The sequence below is a fragment of the Akebia trifoliata genome, unplaced genomic scaffold (assembly GCF_017979445.1).
Source record: "Akebia trifoliata isolate Shusen 1 unplaced genomic scaffold, ASM1797944v1 Contig00062, whole genome shotgun sequence".
Lineage (NCBI taxonomy): Eukaryota > Viridiplantae > Streptophyta > Magnoliopsida > Ranunculales > Lardizabalaceae > Akebia > Akebia trifoliata.
Genome location: NW_028236816.1, coordinates 39,392 through 61,113, shown reverse-complemented (window position 1 = coordinate 61,113; position 21,722 = coordinate 39,392). Strand labels below are relative to the sequence as shown.

At 35.4% G+C, this 21,722-nt stretch overlaps 1 protein-coding gene across 2 annotated transcripts; it reads left to right on the top strand.

The window, feature by feature from the left end:
* The first annotated feature begins 3,788 nt into the window (after positions 1–3,788).
* LOC147382062 (uncharacterized) lies at positions 3,789–21,389 on the top strand. 2 transcript variants are annotated; one of them, XM_086429600.1, is made up of 11 exons: positions 3,789–3,951; positions 4,062–4,162; positions 13,485–13,542; positions 13,680–13,723; positions 13,842–13,922; positions 16,678–16,748; positions 16,858–16,968; positions 18,593–18,675; positions 19,195–19,411; positions 19,625–19,708; positions 20,956–21,386. In XM_086429600.1, the coding sequence occupies exons 2-11, from the start codon at positions 4,067–4,069 to the stop codon at positions 21,023–21,025; spliced, it is 915 nt and encodes a 304-aa protein (XP_086285726.1). In that variant the 5' UTR covers positions 3,789–3,951; positions 4,062–4,066; the 3' UTR covers positions 21,026–21,386. The 2 variants fall into 2 exon arrangements, with proteins under 2 accessions (XP_086285726.1, XP_086285727.1); XM_086429601.1 differs by lacking the exon at positions 19,625–19,708 and having other exon boundaries at positions 20,956–21,389.
* The last annotated feature ends 333 nt before the right edge of the window (positions 21,390–21,722 follow it).

Sequence of the window (21,722 nt, the reverse complement as noted above, 5' to 3'; positions counted from 1 at the left end):
TTATTATTATTGTCAATTCTGATTTAAAATAAGTTGAATTGAATCGACATTGACAAGAAATTGACAAGAATTTCAATTCTGATTATTATTGTTAAAGACGTTCAATTTCAACCATTTTGTAAAGTGAAAGTCACATTTTTATTAATTATTACTATTGTCAATTCTGATTTAAAATAAGTTGAATTGAAATTGAAATTGACAAGAATCACAGGCACCTTTTCAATTTTTTTTATTTTTCCAAATCTGATCTCCACCATGTTACTCACGTGCTTAAAGTGTTGATTTTTCTTTCAATCTTTACTTATGTAGTATTTAAAATTCACTACTGAGAACTATAGGAAAGAGTACTATAGAAGATTCCCCCCTAATTTTTTTTTCCTCTTATCGTCCTCTGTAGCACTTTGTCTAGGTCGATCGTTAATAATTGAAAACCTCGAAAGGTTGTAAAAAAGTGATGTATTAGATGAAAGGTTATCTCAATCATTTGAATCATCTACCTCACCAATTTATAGAGAGTGAATGGGTATTAAGAAATAAACAAAGTTTATTTAATGGACTTAGATCGTGAAAAAATTAGGGGGTTTTATATAGACATCCCCCCAGTAATGTTCATAAAGTTTTTTTTTTCTATTTCTTTTCGAAGTGGATTTCTCTCAACTATACAGAAATACTAAAAGAAGTTGCAATTTAGAGTGGTGTCCCATTCCAATGACAATATATGGTGTCAGCGTGGCACATTTTGGTTGGAGATTAAATCGATCAAGTGCATGTCATGTAGAAAATGATTTGGTTAGGAGTCTAATGTGTTTTAAACTCCTATCAAAATGTGAGACATTGGTCCTATTACAACATATGATGTCTGTGTGATGCATTTTGATTGAAGATTAAACACATCAGGCTACGTATCATGTAAAAATTGGCTTGATTTAGAGTCTGGTGTGTTTTAAATTCCTACCTAAACGTAGACACTATTCCCATTCTATAGGAATGGGACATGATACTTGAGTGATTCATAGGAAAGTAGTGTGATCAAAAGCGGTGTCTCATTCCTATAACAACATATGGCGTCTACGTAGCACGTTTCTGATTGGAGATTAAACACATCGGACTGTGTACCATGAAGAAAATGGTAAAATGGTTTGGTTAGTAACCTAATGTGTTTTAAATGCCTACCAAAATGTGCCATGTTGACACCGTTCCTAATCTATAATAACAGGATACCATACTTGATTTGACCTATCAATGAATATTTTTCAAATCAAATATGACTATATTTGAATTTGAATCTTTTTTTTTTTTTTTAATATCCGAATCCAATAGATATTGCAAAGTAATATTGAATTCGAATCCAATTAACTTATTGAATATTTATCAAATATTCGATTCATCTAATTAGTAAAACGGATTAAAAAACAAATCCAAAATTCAACTGATGACATGTCTACGTGAACTTAGTCTTCGATGATAGACTAATACATAATGAGCCGAATGGCCGCATCTTCAGCCTATAGAAAAAGAAAAAGCCGTTGATTTTTTTTTTTTTTTTTAAAACTAGTCATCTTTAATATTTTACCTAAATATTCTACCTACTCAACCTTCAAGCCTTGAAGCATGATAGGTAGAAACCATTGGGATTTTTAGTAGAAAAATCAATAGAATTTTTTAAAGGATTAAGGAAAGGTGGAAAATGATGGAAACCCCATCTTTTTCTCTCTCCAAAACCAGTCATCTTCAACTTAAATATTCTACCTACTCAACCTTCAAGCCTTGAAGCATGATAGGTAGAAACCATTGGGATTTTCAGTAGAAAAATCAATAGATTTTTTTAAAGGATTAAGGAAAGGTAGAAAATGATGGAAACCCCATCTTTTTCTCTCTCCAAAACCAGTCATCTTCAACTTAAATATTCTACCTACTCAACCTTCAAGCCTTGAAGCATGATAGGGTTTTGGATAAGTAAAAACCACTAGGATTTTCAGTAGAAAAATCAATAAATTTTTTTAGAGGATTAAGGAAAGGTGGAAAATGATGAAAACCCCCATCTTTTTCTCTCTCCAAAACTAGACACCTTCAAGGCTTCAACCCTTAATTTTTCACCTTCAAACCTAGATCTTCAACTTTTAGACCTCAAAGCAGGTGAGATTTTGGAGAAATAGAAATTAGTAGAATTTGAGGTTAAAATTGAAGGGTTTTTATTTTATTTTTTTATGACAAGTTAAGACACAAGATTGAAGACTATGGATTCAAGATGAGGTTGAACAGAAGGGGAGTTAAAATAGCTTAACGATGAAAGATTTTTAGAGATAAAAGAGTTTATTTGCTAGTGGTTGAAGATAAGAGAGAGAGAAAGAAAGAAAGAGGGTATTTACCTGGAAAGATGAAGAGCCAATCGTTGAAAAATATGACCAGCATCCTTGCTTCCAAGCCCTCAAATCCTAAGCATCTGAAGAGAGTAGAGTGGAAGAGAAAAGAAAGATCGAGAGATCTATGCATAACAAATAAAATAATTTTATTAAACTATCGGATTGGGTAAGGGTGCACATGGTTTGTATTTGCGGCAAAATCTGAACCCAACCAGGTATGATGGGTTCTACAAATTTGAAATCGAACCGACACAATTATCCTATAGAACTAAATCAATTCAAACAAACCTTGATTTGGATCGGTTCTCATACTTATTGTTTTCTATATTAAAATTAAAATAGTTAAAACTTAAAATTAAGTAAAATAAATATTAAATAAAGTATCACACATAACACATAACACACATAAATAAAGTATTGACATACTTATTATTTCAACATAAACAAAACATCACGCATAACACATTAAAAATGAAAATCATGAAAAAAATTAGAAAATAGATGAAAGAAACTAAGAAAGGTGGTGAGTGGTGAGGTGAGAGAGACGAACGGCTAGATTTTCTTCAAAGAACTTGAGGAAGAAAGAATAGACGAAAGAAACTAAGAAAGGGATTTGAGACTTTGAGCATTGTTTGAATGTTTTTACATTTTGTCTTTTAAGATTATATTTTGCTTTTAATATATATATATATAAATTAGTTTGGTTCTCGCTCCAAGTATCACTTACTTAGCTAGGTGTCACGGTCTAAATAACGTACCATTATTACCCTCCACAGGAGGTAAGAGAAGAAATCCCAAAAAGAAAACATCAATTTGGGAAATGAAGAGATTAAAGAGAGTGTTGATGACGATAGATTTAGTCTTCTCGGGAAGATTTGGGAGATGAAGAGGTTTAGGTTGTGGGTAGGGGAGGATGGGTTTTGGGGAAGGTAGAGGTTGTGGGTTGGAGAAAATAAGCCGTTAGATTTGTCTTTATCTTACAAATAGCTGTACGAGAAATCCGATCACATCTTTTTCAAATTGGATTGAGGTTGATCCCAATTTGATAAAAATATTATCGGGTTTATAAAATTCAATACAAATCCAATCCGAAAATTCAAATTGTAGATCCAAATCCTAACTTTTAAGACCGGATCGGATAAAAACGGGATGATTGCCAGCCCTATTTACAACGTTGCTCTTCTGCTCCTCTAGCTGTTGGGTCAGCCTTAAAACTGTTGACCTTAAAAAAAAAAAAATATTTTCACGCTTGACATCATGTATTTTTTCCCAGAGGCGAGGGGAGTCAACTCAATAGGAGAAACGGAATACCGAGTTTTAAAACGATGGAGTTGGAGCGATCCGACCTCTCCTTGTGTCTCACAAGTCTCAAGTACGCACAACACCATTTGATTTTAGTTCAAAAATCTCTCTCTCAATGGCGACTGTAAGGATGATAGGCAAGTAGCTCTGCAACTCCCAACGTTTTTTTGTTTATTTACACTTGTCTTCTTTTTCTCAGCTTCAAATATCTAACAACCATCTCTCTATCTGCCTCGCTTTCAATATTGCTCTTCAATTCGTACAGATATAGCCGTTAACTTCACAGGTGTGGCAATCTAACGAACAGTTGGTGACCTCAATTATTTGTATCTCCATATCTGCTTTTATTTGTTTGTTATTTTTTTTAATTTCTGAGGTTCTGAGAATCAATCACAGATAACATGTTCAAGGGAATCTACAATGGAAAGCAATGCCATATAGGAGATATCTCTGCTGTTATTAGTAGGGCATGGAGTGCTGGAATCGACCGAATTATCGTAAGTCCTCCCTCTTTAGCATTATTGAATACGAACCTAACCCCCCCAAAAAAAAAAAATTATCTGCGCATTAATGTTGGGGAAAGTTAAAACCCTTATTATATCTTTGGTTCGCTTTGTGTTGCCTTTCACTCTGGTACCCTTAGCTCTTTCGCCAGATCGCCCTTGGTGATTGAAAAAGCAAAGAAACAAATTTGACTCGTTCAATTGGTGAGTCAACCTTGTTAGAAACTGCTTTATTTCATAAAATTGCTTATAGGCTTCCTAGAGACAATTACACCCTTGTATAATTTCAAATAGCAATCCTAATGTGAATCAAATCCCTCACAGATAAAAACCTAATGGGGGAGACAATTCCCTTATTAAAGTAATGGGTTGGGATTGGTTGACTCCTAAGAGTGACTCATGAAAAAACACATATGGTCCCAACCCTTTAAACACAAAATCTAATGGTTGTGATTTATGAGATCTTGATAACACAAATCTCCGAGTTACTTATCTCGAGGATAAATCTCAACCATTGGACTTTGCATTTAAAGGTTTGGGATCATGTGTTTTTTTTCATGAGTCATGCTTAGGAGTCAAGGGATCCTAGCCCTAAAGTAATTATCTAAAGAGAGAATAGTTAGGAGAATCCTAACATTCCTCCCCTTTCGCAAATGGTTTGAACTCAAGCTAAAAATTCGAAAAATGTATGATCAATAGAATTAGAGAACATAGTCCTCTTTTCTTGGCATTCAGAAGACTATCATCTTTATTTTTTGCATGAGATAGATGCATGATTGATTTTTAGTTACGCGGGGGCTTGAATGTCAATTATTTAGTTGATTGGGTCAAGTCTATGTATCCTTTATGAGATGTATTTGTGAAATTATTTATTCTGTTTCATTGTTAGTAAGAGTTGGAGTTATTTAGTTCATAGGATGACTAGGTAGTAGTGGAGTCAAGTAGGTAGTAATGAAGTGAAGTACTTACTAAAGAGTCCATTATTCTCAAGTTCTTTGAATTTCAAATAAAGGGCATCTAACTTATCCAAAATCCAGTCTTTTAGAAGACAGCTACCGTCAGAGTTAGCCAAAATAGAGAAGAATTCTAGAAGAATAATTGTCAAGTCTCACAATGAGAGCTTGGTAGGATATTTATTTTCATCAAGGTATTCAGACATAAATGTCCTTACATAGAGATAAATAGAAAACTAGAAAAAATAAACTAAAGGAAATTATTTTCCAATACTCTCCCTCAAGTTGGTGCAAATATATCAACTAAGCTTAGCTTGACAAGATGAGATTTGGTAAAAAAAGGACCAACAAACTTCATAAGTATGTCGGCAAACTGATTAGAAGAAGATACAAATACTATCTGAAGGGCACTAGATCAAACTTTCTTCCTGAGAAAGTGAACATCAACCTCTATATGCTTGATTATTTCGTGAAGGACATAATCAGAAGTAAGCATAATAGCAGACTTGTTGTCACAAAACAGTATGGAGGAGCCAGAAACAGGAAATCCCAACTCTGTCAGGAAAGATCGAAGTCAAAAAAGCTCACATGTATCAAGGGTCATAGCTCGATAACTTAGCTTTAGTAGAAGAACGAGAAACCATACTCTGTTTCTTATTTTTCCACAATATCAAGTTACTCCCATGGAAAGTACAAAAATCAGAGGTATATCTCCTACCTGTAATAGAATCAGCATAATTAGCATCAGTGAAGAGGACAAATGAGGTTGAGCAGTGGATGAATAAAAAAATCCAAGACTAAGACGCTAGTTCAAGTAGTGAAGAATATGATAAACAACATCAATGTGAAAAGTGCATGGCGCATGCATGAACTGACTGACCACACTAACCGCAAAAGTCAAATTTGGTCTAGTGTTAGTTAGATAAATCAGATGGCTTATGAGTCTTTGATAAGAAGAATGATTAGATAATAGATCATCAAATTCGGCATAAAGGTGATGTTTTTGATCCATATGAGAGGAAGCATGATGACAACCAAGCATATCAATTTTCTGGAGAAGATCCAATGTGTATTTGCGTTGAGATAGCGAAATACCATGACTAGAACAGGCCATTTCTATTCATAAGTACTTAAGAGGGCCCAAATCCCTAACCTCAAAAGCACGACCCAGTATCATCTTTATCTTGTCAATTTATTGGGCATCATCTCCAATCAGGATAATATCATATACATAAACTAGAACAATAGCGTAATATCCATCTAATCCCCAACAAACAAAACATGTATGATCTGAGTAGCATATGAAAAACTCCATAGATAAAATGACATCAGAAAAGCATTGAAACCATAGTCAACCAAGTCGTTGACTTTTTCAAAAAATTGTGTTTAAATCGCGATTTTAAAGACTGGCGATTAAATTATGACTTTTTGAGAAATTCACGATTTAATCACGACTTTTTCAAAAAAGTCGCTATTTAAACAAAAAAAATGTGAATTGTTTTTTTGCTAAACAAGCTATTTTGATTTTTTCAAAGGCCATTTATTCTTAAGTTTAAAATAGGATTTGATGATATAAATGACAACATCACTTAGTGGAAAAAATATATTGTCTCAACACTATTTCGTTTTTTCCGATTTTCTCTCAAATTTTTCTCGATTTTTTCGTTTTTTATTAACTTTTTCCCTTTTTAACTTATTCCCAAACCCCGATTTGGTGACTGTGGTTGAAACTAGGTTCGTGGGGACTACTTCAAGCCATTCAGAGATTTGAAAAGGTGACATCTTCTCAGAATACTCTCCCTAAAGACGAAACCCAAAAAAGGGGTCCATATAGATCACCTCGGTCATATCACCATTCAGAAAGACATTCTTCACATTGAGTTAGTGAAGAAGTCATTAGTGACATGCAACTAAAGTGATAAGGAGGCGAACAATAGAAAGTTTAGCTACAGGAGCAAATGTACTTCCGAAATCTTATCATGGAGTCCGTGTAAATCTCTTGGCAGCCAGGCGAACCTTCTATCGATCAATGGTGTTATCCATGAGATATTTGAAAATGAAAACCCATTTACAACTAACAATATGCTCCTTAGAGGGAAAGTGAACAAGCTCTTAGGTATGATTTGTCTGCAAAACATCCATCTTAATAGTCGTTACTATAGTCTACTGAGGATCTTGTAAAGTCTTTGAAACAGATTAGGGAACTTGAATAGAAGCAATGGTAGCAAGGTAAGCCTGATAAGGAGAGAGTCCTTGATAAGAAACAAACTGGTCAGTAGGATGATCAGTAACACACCCCTGTTTTACCTATGCGAAGCGTAATAGATAAGTGAGAGTCAGAAACAGAACGGATACTAGCAGGGATAGGAGAGAATATACTTGAGTCCAAGGAGGATGTTAGTAAAGTTGGAGAGGGGCGAGAACGACAAGAATAAACCTGAAGTGTTGGTGGAAATGGAGAGAAGACTGGAGAAGGATTTTGCAAAGGAGAAGAGTCCTGCAAGAAGATATGGCACGGAAGTAAGGAATTTAAAAAAAAAAGTGAAAGCAAGAAAATGTATGACACGATGAGAAATAGAATCATAATATTGATATCTCTTTGACATAGAGGAGTAACTTAAGAAGACACATCGAATGGCTTTGTCATCTAATTTTGTGCGATTAGAAGTCCTGTCTTAAACAAAACAAGTGCATCCAAAGACTCTGGTGTAATAGAAAAAAGGGTGCTATCAGGACGAAGAACATGGAGAGACACTTGTCCTCTTAAGGTGTGACTTAGAACATGGTTAAGAGAAAAAGTCGTAGTGAGGACCGTATTATTCTAATATAACTTAGGAACATGCATTCCTTGAAGAAGGCAGCGAACAATGTTCGTAAGGTGGTGATTATTGCATTTCGCCACCCCGTTCTGCTCAGGAGTGTAGGGACAAGTCAACTAGTGAAGCATACCATGTTCATGAAGATGAGAATGAATCCCATCATAAATATATTCCTCTTTATTATTAGATCGAAGAGATTTTACAGTAATGTTGTACTAGGTTTGAATCATTTTAAGAAAATTAACAAAAATAGGAAGCATTTTAGATTGAGATCGCATCAAATAGACCTAAGTATAATGAGAATAGTCATACTTAAATATAACATAATATCGATGACTAGTAAAAGCAGTAACAGGAGGAACCTCCACACATCAGAATGAACTAAATCAAACATAGTATTAAATCGATGCATGTAGGGAATATATAAAGTACGTCTATGTTTGGAAAGCTCACACACAGAGCACTGGAACTTATGTCCATTAGAAGAATATTTTAAAGTGGGAAATAAAGAACATAAGTGCTGAAAATTAGCATGTCCTAAGTGAGTATGTTACAAATCGATTGAGAAGAAAAAGTATGACTCACAAAGGAGGGAAACACAAAAGCTAGAGTAGTAGTATGTGGGGATCCAAATAAGTACAACTCATTCTGCTCATATCCTTTGCCAAAAATTCTCTTCGAAGTTAGGTCCTGAAAAATACAGTGAGTAGGAAAAAAGGTCACTAAGCAATTTAGAGATTTGGTAATACTATTCACAGACAAAATGTTAAGATATAGGTGAGGAACATGAAGCACAAAATCAAGAGAAATACCAAAGGATAAAGGGATGGCACCCTTGCTGTGTCAGTAAGGTGAACTTTCCTATGAGTAGCAGGAGAAATAGATGAAGTAAAATGGTTAGATTCACCAGTCATGTGATCGGAGGCACCAGAATCAATAACCAATGTTAGTGGCACAAGACCAGACTGGGTGACATGAAATGCAAAGGATGTACCTAGAGGCATGGTAATTGAGACTACAATCAAAGTTGATTAAGTATGAGCATGGATTTGATCACAAACAATAGTAGTAATCTGGGCCTAAAGTTATTGTGAATCAATGGTGCCAAGAGAAGCAGGAGGGTCAGTTGTAGGAATCGGTGATGAATTCACAACAACAACATGGGGAGAAGAATACCCCACAGAAGGAGTGATAGTAGATCGTAACAAATGAAGATAGAGTTGAAAGCATTGGGCCTTCTCATGGCTAGTCTTTCCACAATGACTGCAAATAAAACCAATCCCTCGACCACAACCTCCATGGTCATAACTCCCAGATCCCTAGGCACGAGAGTCAAAAAAGCCTGAATTGACTGCTAGAGCCATCTAATCTGTCATTGGAGCATAGAAAATATTAAGAGCGTGAGTCTAAGATGGAACTACACAATGACGACGTTCATCGCTATCAATAGGGCTCTAATTCCAAGAAGAATTGTGAAAGAATAATTTTTAAGTCTCACAATGAGAGCTTGGTAGGTTATTTATATTAATCAAGGTGAATGGACATAAATGCCCTTATGTCGAGATAAATAGAAAACTAGGAAAAGTAAACTAAAAGACATTATTTCCCAATAGATTACACGTTTTGATAAGAAGTTACATACAAATCTGGTGTTAGAGCCGATTGTTTTGGCTTTGATTGATGGGGCAAATTTAAATGAGACATAAAAGGTTGATAACAAAACTCTTAAGAGTAATTGAGAAATCTTTGTTTTTTATTTTTGATAGGTAAAAATGGGCTAGTGGTTAGCATAAGAAGTATGAGTTCAAGGGGTTTGAACCTATGATGTAGGAACAACTTTCTACACACCTTATCACTTAGCTAAGTGACACTACTTAACAGTAATTGAGAACTCTTTAGACAGATATTGCATGATATTATAAAAAAATTAAATTCCTTGCGTCAGCATGAGGAAGAGTGTGCATTAGACTGATCAACTAATGATCATGGACGAAAAATTGGAATGGGAGCTAGCCATTTGGACTTTCCATGTTTTGATGGGAATGATTCATCTATCTAGATCTACATCTCCATCAAACACCCAACTATTAGAAATTGGTAATTGCTTCCAAGTAAATTTGATTATCCCATAGCCTTATTACCCAAGCTTTGCCAAACTTGTAGTGTTGAAGACTACCAAACAAGCTTTGAAACTTTGGTCAATTGCATTGATGGGTTGAGCAACTCAGCTATGGTGAGTTGCTTTGTGGCTGGCCTAAAAGAAGGGATTAAATATATGGTGCAAATGTTGAAACCGACTTCCCTCCCTACTGGAATTGGGCATGAATGACTACGAGAGGAGAGGGTGTTCTCAGAACAAGACCATCAACATCCAAAGTAGATAAGGAGTTTGACTATCGTGGGTGCTGCTAGCACACCGACAAATTCCATCATTCCCATAAAAAAAGTATCTCCTATGGGGATGTAGCACATGGCGAAAGGTTAAAAGTTTTATTGTGATGAAAAATACTTACCTAGCCATCAGTGTAAGGTGCAAAAACTTTATCTAATAGATGGATTTGGTGTTGAAGATTAAGGTGGTAGTTTTGGAGGATAGTTCTAACTCACACAAGTTGGAGGTTTCACCAGAAATTTCCTTGCATGATCTTAGTGAAATCTCTCTGCATGCTCTGATTGGGTTGTAATACCTCAAACGATGAGGATCAAAGGTATGATTGGGAAGAAGATGTTAATGGTACTATTTGACTTTGGCAGTACCCATAACTTTCTTCACCCAGTGCTTGCATACTAGGCTGGTTTAAATATCATCAAAGGAAAATGGTTTGAGGTTATGTGGGCTACAGGTGAGAAAATCGTTAGTGAAGGAAAGGTTTGTGGGATGGCGTTAATGCTACCAGGTTAGCCATCACAACTGCCATTTACCTACTTTCTATTGGTGGTTGTGACGCAACTATTGGAGCCCACTGGTTGTGCACATTGGACTGATCATGTGTGATTTCTCTAATATCATATTAGAGTTTCGATGTGAATGGGAAACCTTACGGATTTCAAGGGGAATCAATGAAGGGGTTGGAGGTGTTAGATGAGCAGCAAATTAAGAAATTGAGTGAAATGGGTAACCAGGGATTTGTCTCACTGTTGTTTAGTGATACCGAACTGCAGCCTCAGTAAACAAACAATTGTAGATCTTGATTGAGTTTTCAAATGTCTTTGAGGAGCCACGTGATCTTCCACCTTTGCGACCCAAGATCGTAGAATCCCTCTTGGTGAAGGACTCATCCTATGGATGTTTGGCTCTATAGGTATCCACATTTTAGAAGATCGAAATAGAAAAAAGATCATATGTGAGATGCTGCACACAAGAATCATATTTCCTAGCCCGAGTCCTTATTCCTTTTGTTCTAATGGTGTGCAAACATGATGGAAATTGGAGAATGTGTGGATTATCGCACACTTATCAAAGTGACAATCGAGGACAAAATCCCCAATTTCAGTCATTGATGAGCTGTATGGAGCTATTGTCTTCTCCAAACCCGATCTATACTCAGGTTACCGTCAAATATGTGTTCACCCTGATGATGTCCCAAAATGGCATTTCAGATCCGTGAAGGCTACTATTACTTGTCATGCCAAGTGAGCACACAAACACACCATCAACCTTGCAGGACTTAGGAATGAGGTATTTCGACCATATTTACGCCATTGGGGTGTTGCATGAACACAAATTATATGCTAAAGAATCTCAGTGTCGATTTGGGTGTGGACAAATAAAATACGTAGGTAGGACATGTGGTTTCACTGCACGGGGTAGCAGGAGATCCTGATAAAATTTCATGAATGGTTAATTGGCCAAAACCGAATACTGTGAGGGCTTTGCGTGAATATCTTGGTTTAACTAGGTACAATCGAAAATTCGTAAAAAATTATGGGAAGATATCAGAGTTGCCAAAATCATTTCTCAAGAAAAAATACATTACTCTGGACATGAGAGTCGGAAAACCTTTGAGACTTGAAACAGACAATTGAATAAGTGGTAAGGAGCATACGAGGTTATTGAAACATGGGAAGTTACCAGAAAATTTTGGAGAAATTCCCTTGTGCAAAACGTTGAGGACCTAGTTTCTTAAGAGGAGGGGAATGACACATGAATTATTTTCATCTACGTGGGGGTTTAAATGTCAGTTGTTTAGTTTAGTGGGTCAAGTCACTGCGTCTTATGTGGAATTTTTTTGTCAAGTTATTCATTCCGTTTCATTGGTAATAGGAGTCTTAGAGAGAAATTAGAAGAGTTATCTAGTATGTTTGATGACTAGGCAGAAGTGGAGTCAAATAATGTAGTAGTGGACTTAAGCAATTGCAACAGAGTCCATTGCACTTAAGTTTCTTTTAAGTTCAAATGAAGGGTATCCGTAGTCTTGTAGAGGATGACTACCCTCAAAGTTAGACAAGATAACACATTCTCAGAAAAAGTCACAGTAGAAAGGTTTCTAGTTGCATTAGTCATCCCTTTTTTTTAACAAATTTTGACCCCGAACTTTTTGGAGATTGGTTGTCTTCAATGGATGACTTATCTGTAGAAGACCTGATGGTTGTTTGTGGTCAATGAATGATAGCACCATAACGGATAGAATGGGGATATTTTTCGTGATGATAGACGATTCATTGTCAGATAGTGTGACGATTGGTGGTGTGATAACTTGATCAATTCTTCATCATGATAATTATCATATATGGGACTTCCATATATAACATCCCATGCGTTTGAAGGGAATGGGATTTTTTTTGCAAGAAGTGCTATTCTCAATCTTGGGGCTCATACTCTTTTGGAGCAAGTTGTTCTTTAGAGGAAATTTCTTCGAGGACTTCTTGTTTAGATGGGATCTGTTAACTGTTATTTTTATATTGAGTTTTTTGTTCTTGTTCATGAGATTTTTTATTGTTGATCTGTCTGGTGGCCTCCTTGGCCACCTCTCTTTTCTTTCTATTAATTTATTTTATTTTTTTGGTTTGCCTATTGAGTAAAACATCCCACGTGTCACTCATATTGCTCTTTAGATCCATCTCTTTGTCTTGACTGTAGTTGCAGTAAAACTATCATAATTCCTCTATGATAAATGTTGGAACTCATCTTGTTTTGTAGAGATCGTTGCAAGAGATTCCTGCATCTCCTTAAACTGGGCTAAGACTTTTTTAAAAACCTTAATTTAAGATATTATATGTTTTGAATGTTTCATATTTATTTTGGTGTCGTTTCGGTTTTTCAAAAATCTGAAACATCGAACCGAAACGAGATTTTAAACCATGATGGTATTGCTCTGATATCATTTGATATGAGCCTACCAATACACCAAAAGCACCTAGGTGTTAATGATGCAAAAAGTTTTGCCCTTATATTTTTGGGGTCGTAATTACAATCATTTTTAGCCTTCATCTCTTTGGGGTTGTAACTGTACTACATTGAGTCATGACTTGCATAGAATGGAATTGTTACTGTTGGCGATGAATTTATATCATACGAATTTTTTTGCATCTTTGTTGAACAAGGTCACTGGTGGGTCTCTTGAGGAATCGAAGGAGGCCCTTGCCATTGCTGAAACTGATGGTTTGTCTCCCTTCTCCATTTGGTTTATTCCCTGCCTTTAGTTAATATTTTTTTTGCTTCTTTAGTTTTATGCGTCTTTCTAGTAGTCTTCTACAGTCATTTATTAGTTGTGGTTCCTTGTTGATTGTAATTTGCAGGGAGGCTTTTTTGTACGGTCGGTGTGCATCCAACCAGATGCAAGGTATCTGTTTTTTCCTTCCGACTTTTTTACTCTTTTCCTTTATTTCTTTTTCTTTTATTTTTAAAATAAGCGTACAATCTGCAATGTGATTACAGACATTAGTGTATATTTTATTCAGGAATTTGAGGATAGTGGGGACCCAGAAAAGTACTTCCAGGATCTCGTGTTGTTGACGAAAGAGGGAGTTGAGAAGGGAAAGGTGTGTATTTTGCTTCTTAATCATATATACTGAATTTTCTCTGTACTTGATGAATGGGCATATCATTGTGAAGACCAAGCTATTGCATCGACCGAGTGTGTCAACTTAGTGTTGCCCTAGTTATGGACCAATTCAAGATTCAGAGGAGTACTTGACACATTTGTGGAACTTGTCTTTGTAACTTATCTCATGGAAGATCTGTGAAAACTACTTCAAGGCAGATTGAACATATGGAACTGAAATACGAACACTTGTCTACAAATTTAATGTTTTTCTCAAATTTTTCATACAAAATAATACCAAGACATCCAAATTTAGTATGTGATTGTGGTCCTCTATGTTTGTTTTCTACGTTAAATTTCATTTGCCTTGCTGGTCCCAAACAAGCCTTTAAGAAATTTATAAAAATCATTGCCAGCTTAGAGACCATGTTCCCATGTAGGGTGAAATGTGCCTTGATTTTAAATCTTGAGGTCCTATCTGCCATGATAAAAAAGGACCTCTCTAAACTGTACTTGGTATTTGGACCTGATCAAAATATCTAAGGGACCTAGACCAAAAGTTAGTGCATCAGATGATCCTAACCATGGTTTAAAATGCCATATCGATTGAATGTTTCGGTTAATTGAAAAAACGATACGGTATCAGTTGATACAAGACAATACATTTCAATACATACCCGAATGTTTCGTATCGGTCTTGGTCGATAATGATACATATCTACTGATACATTTCGATATTTTAAACCATGATCCTAACAGTTAATTGTTTACATCCGAACTGTTAATTTGACATGGGTCGCCACGCATGTGTGTGTAGGGGGGGGGGGGGGGGGGGGTCGGGGTAGATGACAAACATTGTTCAATAACTATATAATTATGACAATGGTTTAAAATGTTATATCGATTGAATGTTTCGGTTAATAAAAAAACCGTTACGGTATTGGCCGATACATTCAATACAAACTGATACATTCCGATACATACCCGATACATTTCCGAAACATTCAATGTTTCAGAGTCAATGTTGGCCGATACATTCCAATATTTTAAACCATGATTAGGACAACAGCATCTAAAGCATTGATGACTTTATTAACTTGCCAAGGAAACTGTTTTCTTCTTGTAACCTTCTCATCATGTCACAGTTCACTACCTTAGCACCATTTGAAGGATTAGCTTTGGATTATACAATTGAATGATCTAACCAGAATCACATAATATGCTTGAAGAGTTTGGCTTTAATTTTATTTATTTAGTTTTTTTTTTTTGATAGGTTGCATTAATTTTATTACATGATGATTTTCTAGCCATTATTACAGCGTGGAGCTACTTATAGCATCACATTTCAGTCTCACGCTTGGATAAGGGAGGGCTGTTTTTTATTTTTACCAGTATAATATTATCAGAAAAGGAGGAAGGAGGTTGAGAACCAACCTCATTCATAGACAGAAGCAAAAATTGTGAAAAAATGAACAATGGATACCCAACCACTCAAAACTTATGTTCTTCTCATTACTAACATGATCCAACGTCCACAAATTTCTTGCACCAAAAGAACAAGTTCCTCACGATACTAATGACATTATGGTCTGCAGTCTAAATCCTATCAATCAAACAAATTCTACCTTGAAAGCTATGCGATAATTCAAAATTGCATGAGCTGGAAAATCAATTGTTAAAATGGAAGCAATTGATTGGGAAAATGTCTTTAGTAAGAAAACATCATCTTGACTATACATCCATGTCCGATGGTCATCTTCAAGAGGGGTGTGACAACAGTGGAGGACAAACGGTTAAAACATCTAGCAATTGACACAACCTCCTAACCATTTATATTCCTCACAAATCCAAAAATACCAAGAAATTTCGTCTTTGTTGAACCATAAAACTTTGTATTGGTAAAATTTTCTTTTGAGGAAATGGTGTAAAAATTAGAAAATTGCCCTTTAAGAGGAGAGTCACGCACTGGTGGTCCACCTAATATCAAACCCTGACTCCTTTTCCCACTTTGAAAGCAATCCTCCTTCTGAATTAAGGTAAACATTAAGGAAAGGTTTAACATTAAGGACACCTTTCCACCTTTCCAAACCCCATATTCATATAATGATCTCACCTTGTTACTTACCCATCACTTGATTTTGATCTCATACTTTAATTGAATTATACTCTTCCACGGATTATCATGGTTCACTTTGAACCTCCACATCCATCTTCCTAGAGATTTGAATTCATGTAACCTAAATTATGAAACCCTATACCTATGCTCCTTTTAGGGGAACAAATGGTCTTCCATTTGACAAGATGAAATGTTCAATTCCATTGTTTATCGTTCTGTAGAAAATCACGAAAAACTTGTTCAAGTGAATTCATACTCCTGGGCATGCTAAGGGGGGAAAGAAAATACATGGAATGCTAATTCGAACACTTCTAATGAGAGTTATTTCACCTTGGTTGGATAAGATCCTAGTATTCCATGAACATAGAAGCGTACTCACTCTCTTGATGATTGAGTCGCAAATAGCCGTAGTTGTACTCTTGTAAGGTGCTTTGAGAGGAAAACCAACGTAAGACGCTAGAAATGTACCAACTTTGTATCCACCAATATCTCAATGTTGTGGGGTTCTCCATCCTAAAATAAGATGAAGGACCTCGAAATAACCTTAGCTGAATGATGGAGAAATCTAGAAATACAAGCGTGTTATCTTCAACATAAGTTTCTTAACTTTCTCATCATTGTTACTTTTGCAATGCAGGTAGTGGCAATTGGTGAATGTGGATTAGACTACGACAGACTTCACTTTTGCCCATCCGAAATTCAGAAAAAGTATTCACTCCCAGTCAATTTTATTTTGGAGAATTTCAATTTTTTTTTTTTTGTTTTAAATTCTATTTTTTGTTTACTTTTCTTCTTCCACTAATATCTTCAAAGTTAGATATTTTCATAAGCAGTTCGAATTAGCAGATGCCGTGAAGCTACCTATGTTTTTGCACATGCGTGCGGCTGCCGAGGATTTCTGTGACATTCTAGCACGCAATAAGGACAGGTAAGTTTGCTAGACCTTGGAAATTGCAGAAGTGGATGCTGCTTGATGAATTTTTTAATTAGCGTTAGTTTTCTTTCAATGTCAATGGTGGGATCTATATTTCGAGCATTATAGGCTAGATTTACCATAATGATTGATGCAGGACGATGAGGGAAGAAGAAAAAAAAAATGGGGGGTTACGGAATTTTTTTAAGGATTTGGGCTAGGATAGGGTAAATACCTTGTGGCGGTTGTTCCCTTGGTCTTAGGTTCAAACCCCTTGAACCCCTTCTTACGCTAACCACTAACCCCACCTAGTAAAAATTAAGTGGATAAAAAAAAGAGTAAAGAAAGAAAGAAAGAAAGAAAGAAAGAACAATATATTTACCTTGGAATCACCCCAATGATTTCTATGGCATCAATGACATTGAATGCACCAATATTCAAAACAAGAAAACAATTCTGTTTTTTTTATATTCTTTCATCATTCTTTATTAAAAAATCCTAATACAATCTATATATAAAGAAAATAAATCCAAGAATCCTAATCAAACTAAAATACCAAATAAATAATCTAATTTCGTAACTTTATCTCTCTTAATTTTTTACCCTCATAAACTTAAATAATAGAAATTATAAAGTTACCAAACTACCCCTAAATATTATACTAAAATCATGGGCCAATAAAACATGAAAATAAAGTCTTAAAACAACCCAAAACTAGAAAACCCAATCTAAAATAATCCCGAATGATAAAATGATAAATCTAGATGAAAATCTAAATAATTACAAATTTTTCATCAGAACCATTGACTGCTGACTTGATTTGTGTTCCACATTAATCATGCTACGAAATATTACAAGTCAAAGTTATAAATTAATATTAAGGCACATGGTTCACATGCAACGAATTGAGACACACCAGCGATAAAATTCCATTTGATTTGTTGATTTTTTTTCCTGGATGTTGGTCATCTTTCTTTTTCTTTTTCAACAAATCAGAATGATGTAATGGATCGGATGGTTCTAGAATTCATTGTGTTGTTTTTGACATAATATGTCCCAAACATAGGTCTAGACATTCCATATGCATCGTAAGTTCTAATGTTTTGTCTAAAGATAATAGATATATGTTTTAATTCGACATTAGATTTTCCCTTATCCTTGTGAAGGATTTTTCTTTTTTCTGTCTATTGAAAAAAAAGGACTTGTTTTTTATTTTATTTTGTTGCTTATACCAAATCCTCTGTCATCTTTATCTTGTGTAGTGCTGCTAGAGTTTGCCCCTCTTTGGGGTTAAAGTAAAAGGGGAAAGATAGTACAGTTAGAGATGTATTATTGGAAAAGGGGAGGGGTGGGGAGGAGAGGTAAGACAATAAAATTGAAGGGGGTGAAGAGGAAAGACAATAAAATAGGATAGTGTGGACACCACTCCACTGATCCGAGTTGGACGTTTATACCCCACAAAACTGTAGTTGGAGTGGGACCTACCAGTATGTTTTATTATATAGATTCTTCACCTAATTACTGGAAGGAAGTCTAGCATCAGTATATACTGTTGTCTAGTGGTTGCCTTTGCCTTCTTGGACCATATATCATGTTGTTGTGGATGGACCCTATCCTATTTCTTCTACTTTTTTGACAGGTTCAGTGCTGGGGTTGCCCATTCATTTACTGGTTCTGCAGAAGATCGTGATAAGCTCTTGTCATTCAGTAATCTGTTTATAGGTGAATGAATGCTCATTTGGGGTGGATTCAATGTTTCCGTTTCATCAGTTCCACCCTTTTTTCAAATTAGTAGCATCTATTATTTTATTTTTCATGACCAATAAAAAATATATAGAAATGATTATATATATTTAGAGGACATGGAAGACATTGAGTGGATATCATCCAAAGAGATCTGCTACACCATTAATAGCCTAACCATTAGATTGTAACCATCCAAACTTTCAAATTTCTCTGAGGTCTTGTCATATTTTCTGTCTATTGAAACTTTAAGATGGTGTGAATGGTTTCTTTTATTTTTAGATTAAAGAAACAAAAAAAGATTTTCCTTTGGTTTATGTATTATACAACCTTTAGTCTATTTTTTGCCTCAATCAACCAGCATACACAATGACTTCCTCTGTATATTTTTTATTTGGTTTCTCTCTTGATCACTGATTATCATTTTCTCCAATTTGATTTTCTGTTAAGATACAAAAGCCTTCAACTTTTTTACTTCATCATTGTGGGGATAAACAGGTATAAATGGTTGCTCTCTAAAGACTGCTGAGAATCTTGATGTTGTAAGAGGAATTCCTGTCGAGAGAATGATGATAGAGACAGATTCACCATATTGTGAAATCAAGAATACTCATGCTGGAATTAATTTGGTAAAATCTGTGTGGCCCGCTAAGAAGAAAGAGAAGTACGATCATGAGTGTATTGTTAAAGGTCGCAACGAGCCTTGTCTAGTAAGGTAAGCAGAACTCACACTATTTACTAAATTTTCTGTCCATAAGATTCAAATTGGTGAAGGCTCCATCAAAGTTCTGTTCAAGGCCTATTTGTTTGTTTTTCCCAATTAATTCACATTTATTTGTAGAAAGAGGTCTGCTTTATGTTTTATTTTCTTCCCTTCTAATTCATTGATTATAAGTGATGGTCAAAATGACATGGTCATCATTTCCAGGCAAGTTCTTGAGGTGGTGGCGGGCTGTAAAGGTATTGGTGACATAAATCAATTGAGTAAGACCATATACCACAATACATGCAGGTAATTCCTGTAAGTGGGCTCTTAAGTTTTTAATACATTTATGGCAGACTTTCGCATCTAATCTAAGCAAGATTCACGAGGTGGTTGAACTGCCTATTTCTGGAAATGGTTTCCCTTTGCTTTCTTTTCAGATAGTTTTGTTCTCCTTTAACCATGAGTTAAATCACCAGTCTCTGAATTTAATGCGACTCAAGTTGATGGTTTTGACTGGTCCAACACTGTCATTTGGCACTTTCTTTGTTTAGGTCCTCAGTTGTCTCTAGGACTGTCAATGGATCGGATCGACCTTATCAGATCAGGTTTTTTATTGGATCTCACTATTAAGATCCAGATCCCATCCATTAACAATCGGATTGGGTCCAGATCGGGCCAAACCCAATTATATATTTATATTGGTCAGGTTCAACAACCAACGTTTTATCCTATATGGGTTAGAAGTTTCGGAATGGGCTGATTTTTTATGAGGATGAACTCTATGGTCAGGAGATCATCCTCACATAAAAATCTGCCCATTCCGAAACCTCTAACCCCATCAAAAGTGACTTACAAATTATAGGTAAAAATTAACTGTCCATGATTCTTCAATTTGTAAAGCACTTTTGATAGGGTTTTCAGAATGGGCTGATTTTTTGTGAGGATGATCTCTGTGGTGAGGAGATCATCCTCACAAAAAATCAGCACATTCCGAAACTTCTAACCCATATAGGACAAAACGTTGGCTACCAACATTGGTTTTTTTCGTTGGCTATTGAACCTGACAGTATATATAGATATATAATCAAGTAAACATTATTCATCTCAACAACTATATAATATAATTTATATATTTTCTAACATATTATCAGATTGGATCCTTATCGGATTGGTACATGTTGGTCCAGATCTGATTCAATAAAATAACAGATCGAAACCTTAACGGATCGAATTTAGGGTCTGATCCTTGGTTGTCTCCAACTGCATCAATGAAATCACAGTGGTGGAGTAAATTTTGTAGCAATCAACAAGATCAAAAAAAAAAAAAAAAGTGGTATTCATTTTGGCTCATTCAGTCACTTGGTGGCAACAATTATAACAAATTTAAGTCCACTTTCATCAGAATTTCATGACAGCGACCATATGATCTTCACCATGCTTTTTGTTGCTCACCTCAAATCCTTTATCACAACTTATCCAATTCCTTTAGCGGTTGTTTTTTTAGCATTGTAGAGGCGTGCAGCTTATTTGAGTAAGACTAATTGGTTTTGCAGGGTCTTCTTTCCTCATGACTTGGACTCTGAGGCAGATGCTCTTCTTGCTAGTAACCATGATGTCCAGTGAATCACCTTATGTGTTTGCATAATGCAAGCAATGTTTGTGGTATGCTTCTCTTTTTTCGCTGAAAGATGGTTCAGGTCCCCCACCATACTGCGGAATGCATTAACTGTTAATTTTTTTCCTGTATGGGAGAGATCATTTAGTATGGAAATTAAAGCTCAACAGCCATTTTTGAAGGCATATATGTCGTATAACATTTCTGCTTCTGAATGATTGGAACTTGAAGTCAACCTCACTTGTAACAATTGCAATGATTGCCATCTGCTGTAAACAGATATGGATGTGTTATTGGAGTGGAAAATATTAAAACCCTAACCAAGATTGAAGAAAAGGGGAGGGAATAGAGAAAAGAAAAGTGTTCATTAATAATGATCATGTCTTTAGAGAATTGACTTCTTTATATTAGAATATATTTGGGGTGATAGAAATACCCTTATCGAATGAATAAAAAAGAATAATAAAAACATAATAAGAGTGAATAGACTGTTCTACTCTTACAACACTTCCTCTCAAGTTGGTGCATAGATATCCATCTAAAAGAACATGGAGTTGAAGACTGTTAATTCCTTTAGTGAGAATGTGTACAAGTTGATATTCTATATTTGCAAATGGTGTGGACACGATACCAGGCATAATTTTTTCTCTAATAAAATGACGATCAACCTCTGTGCTTTCTTCTATCGTGTTGAAATAGATTTTG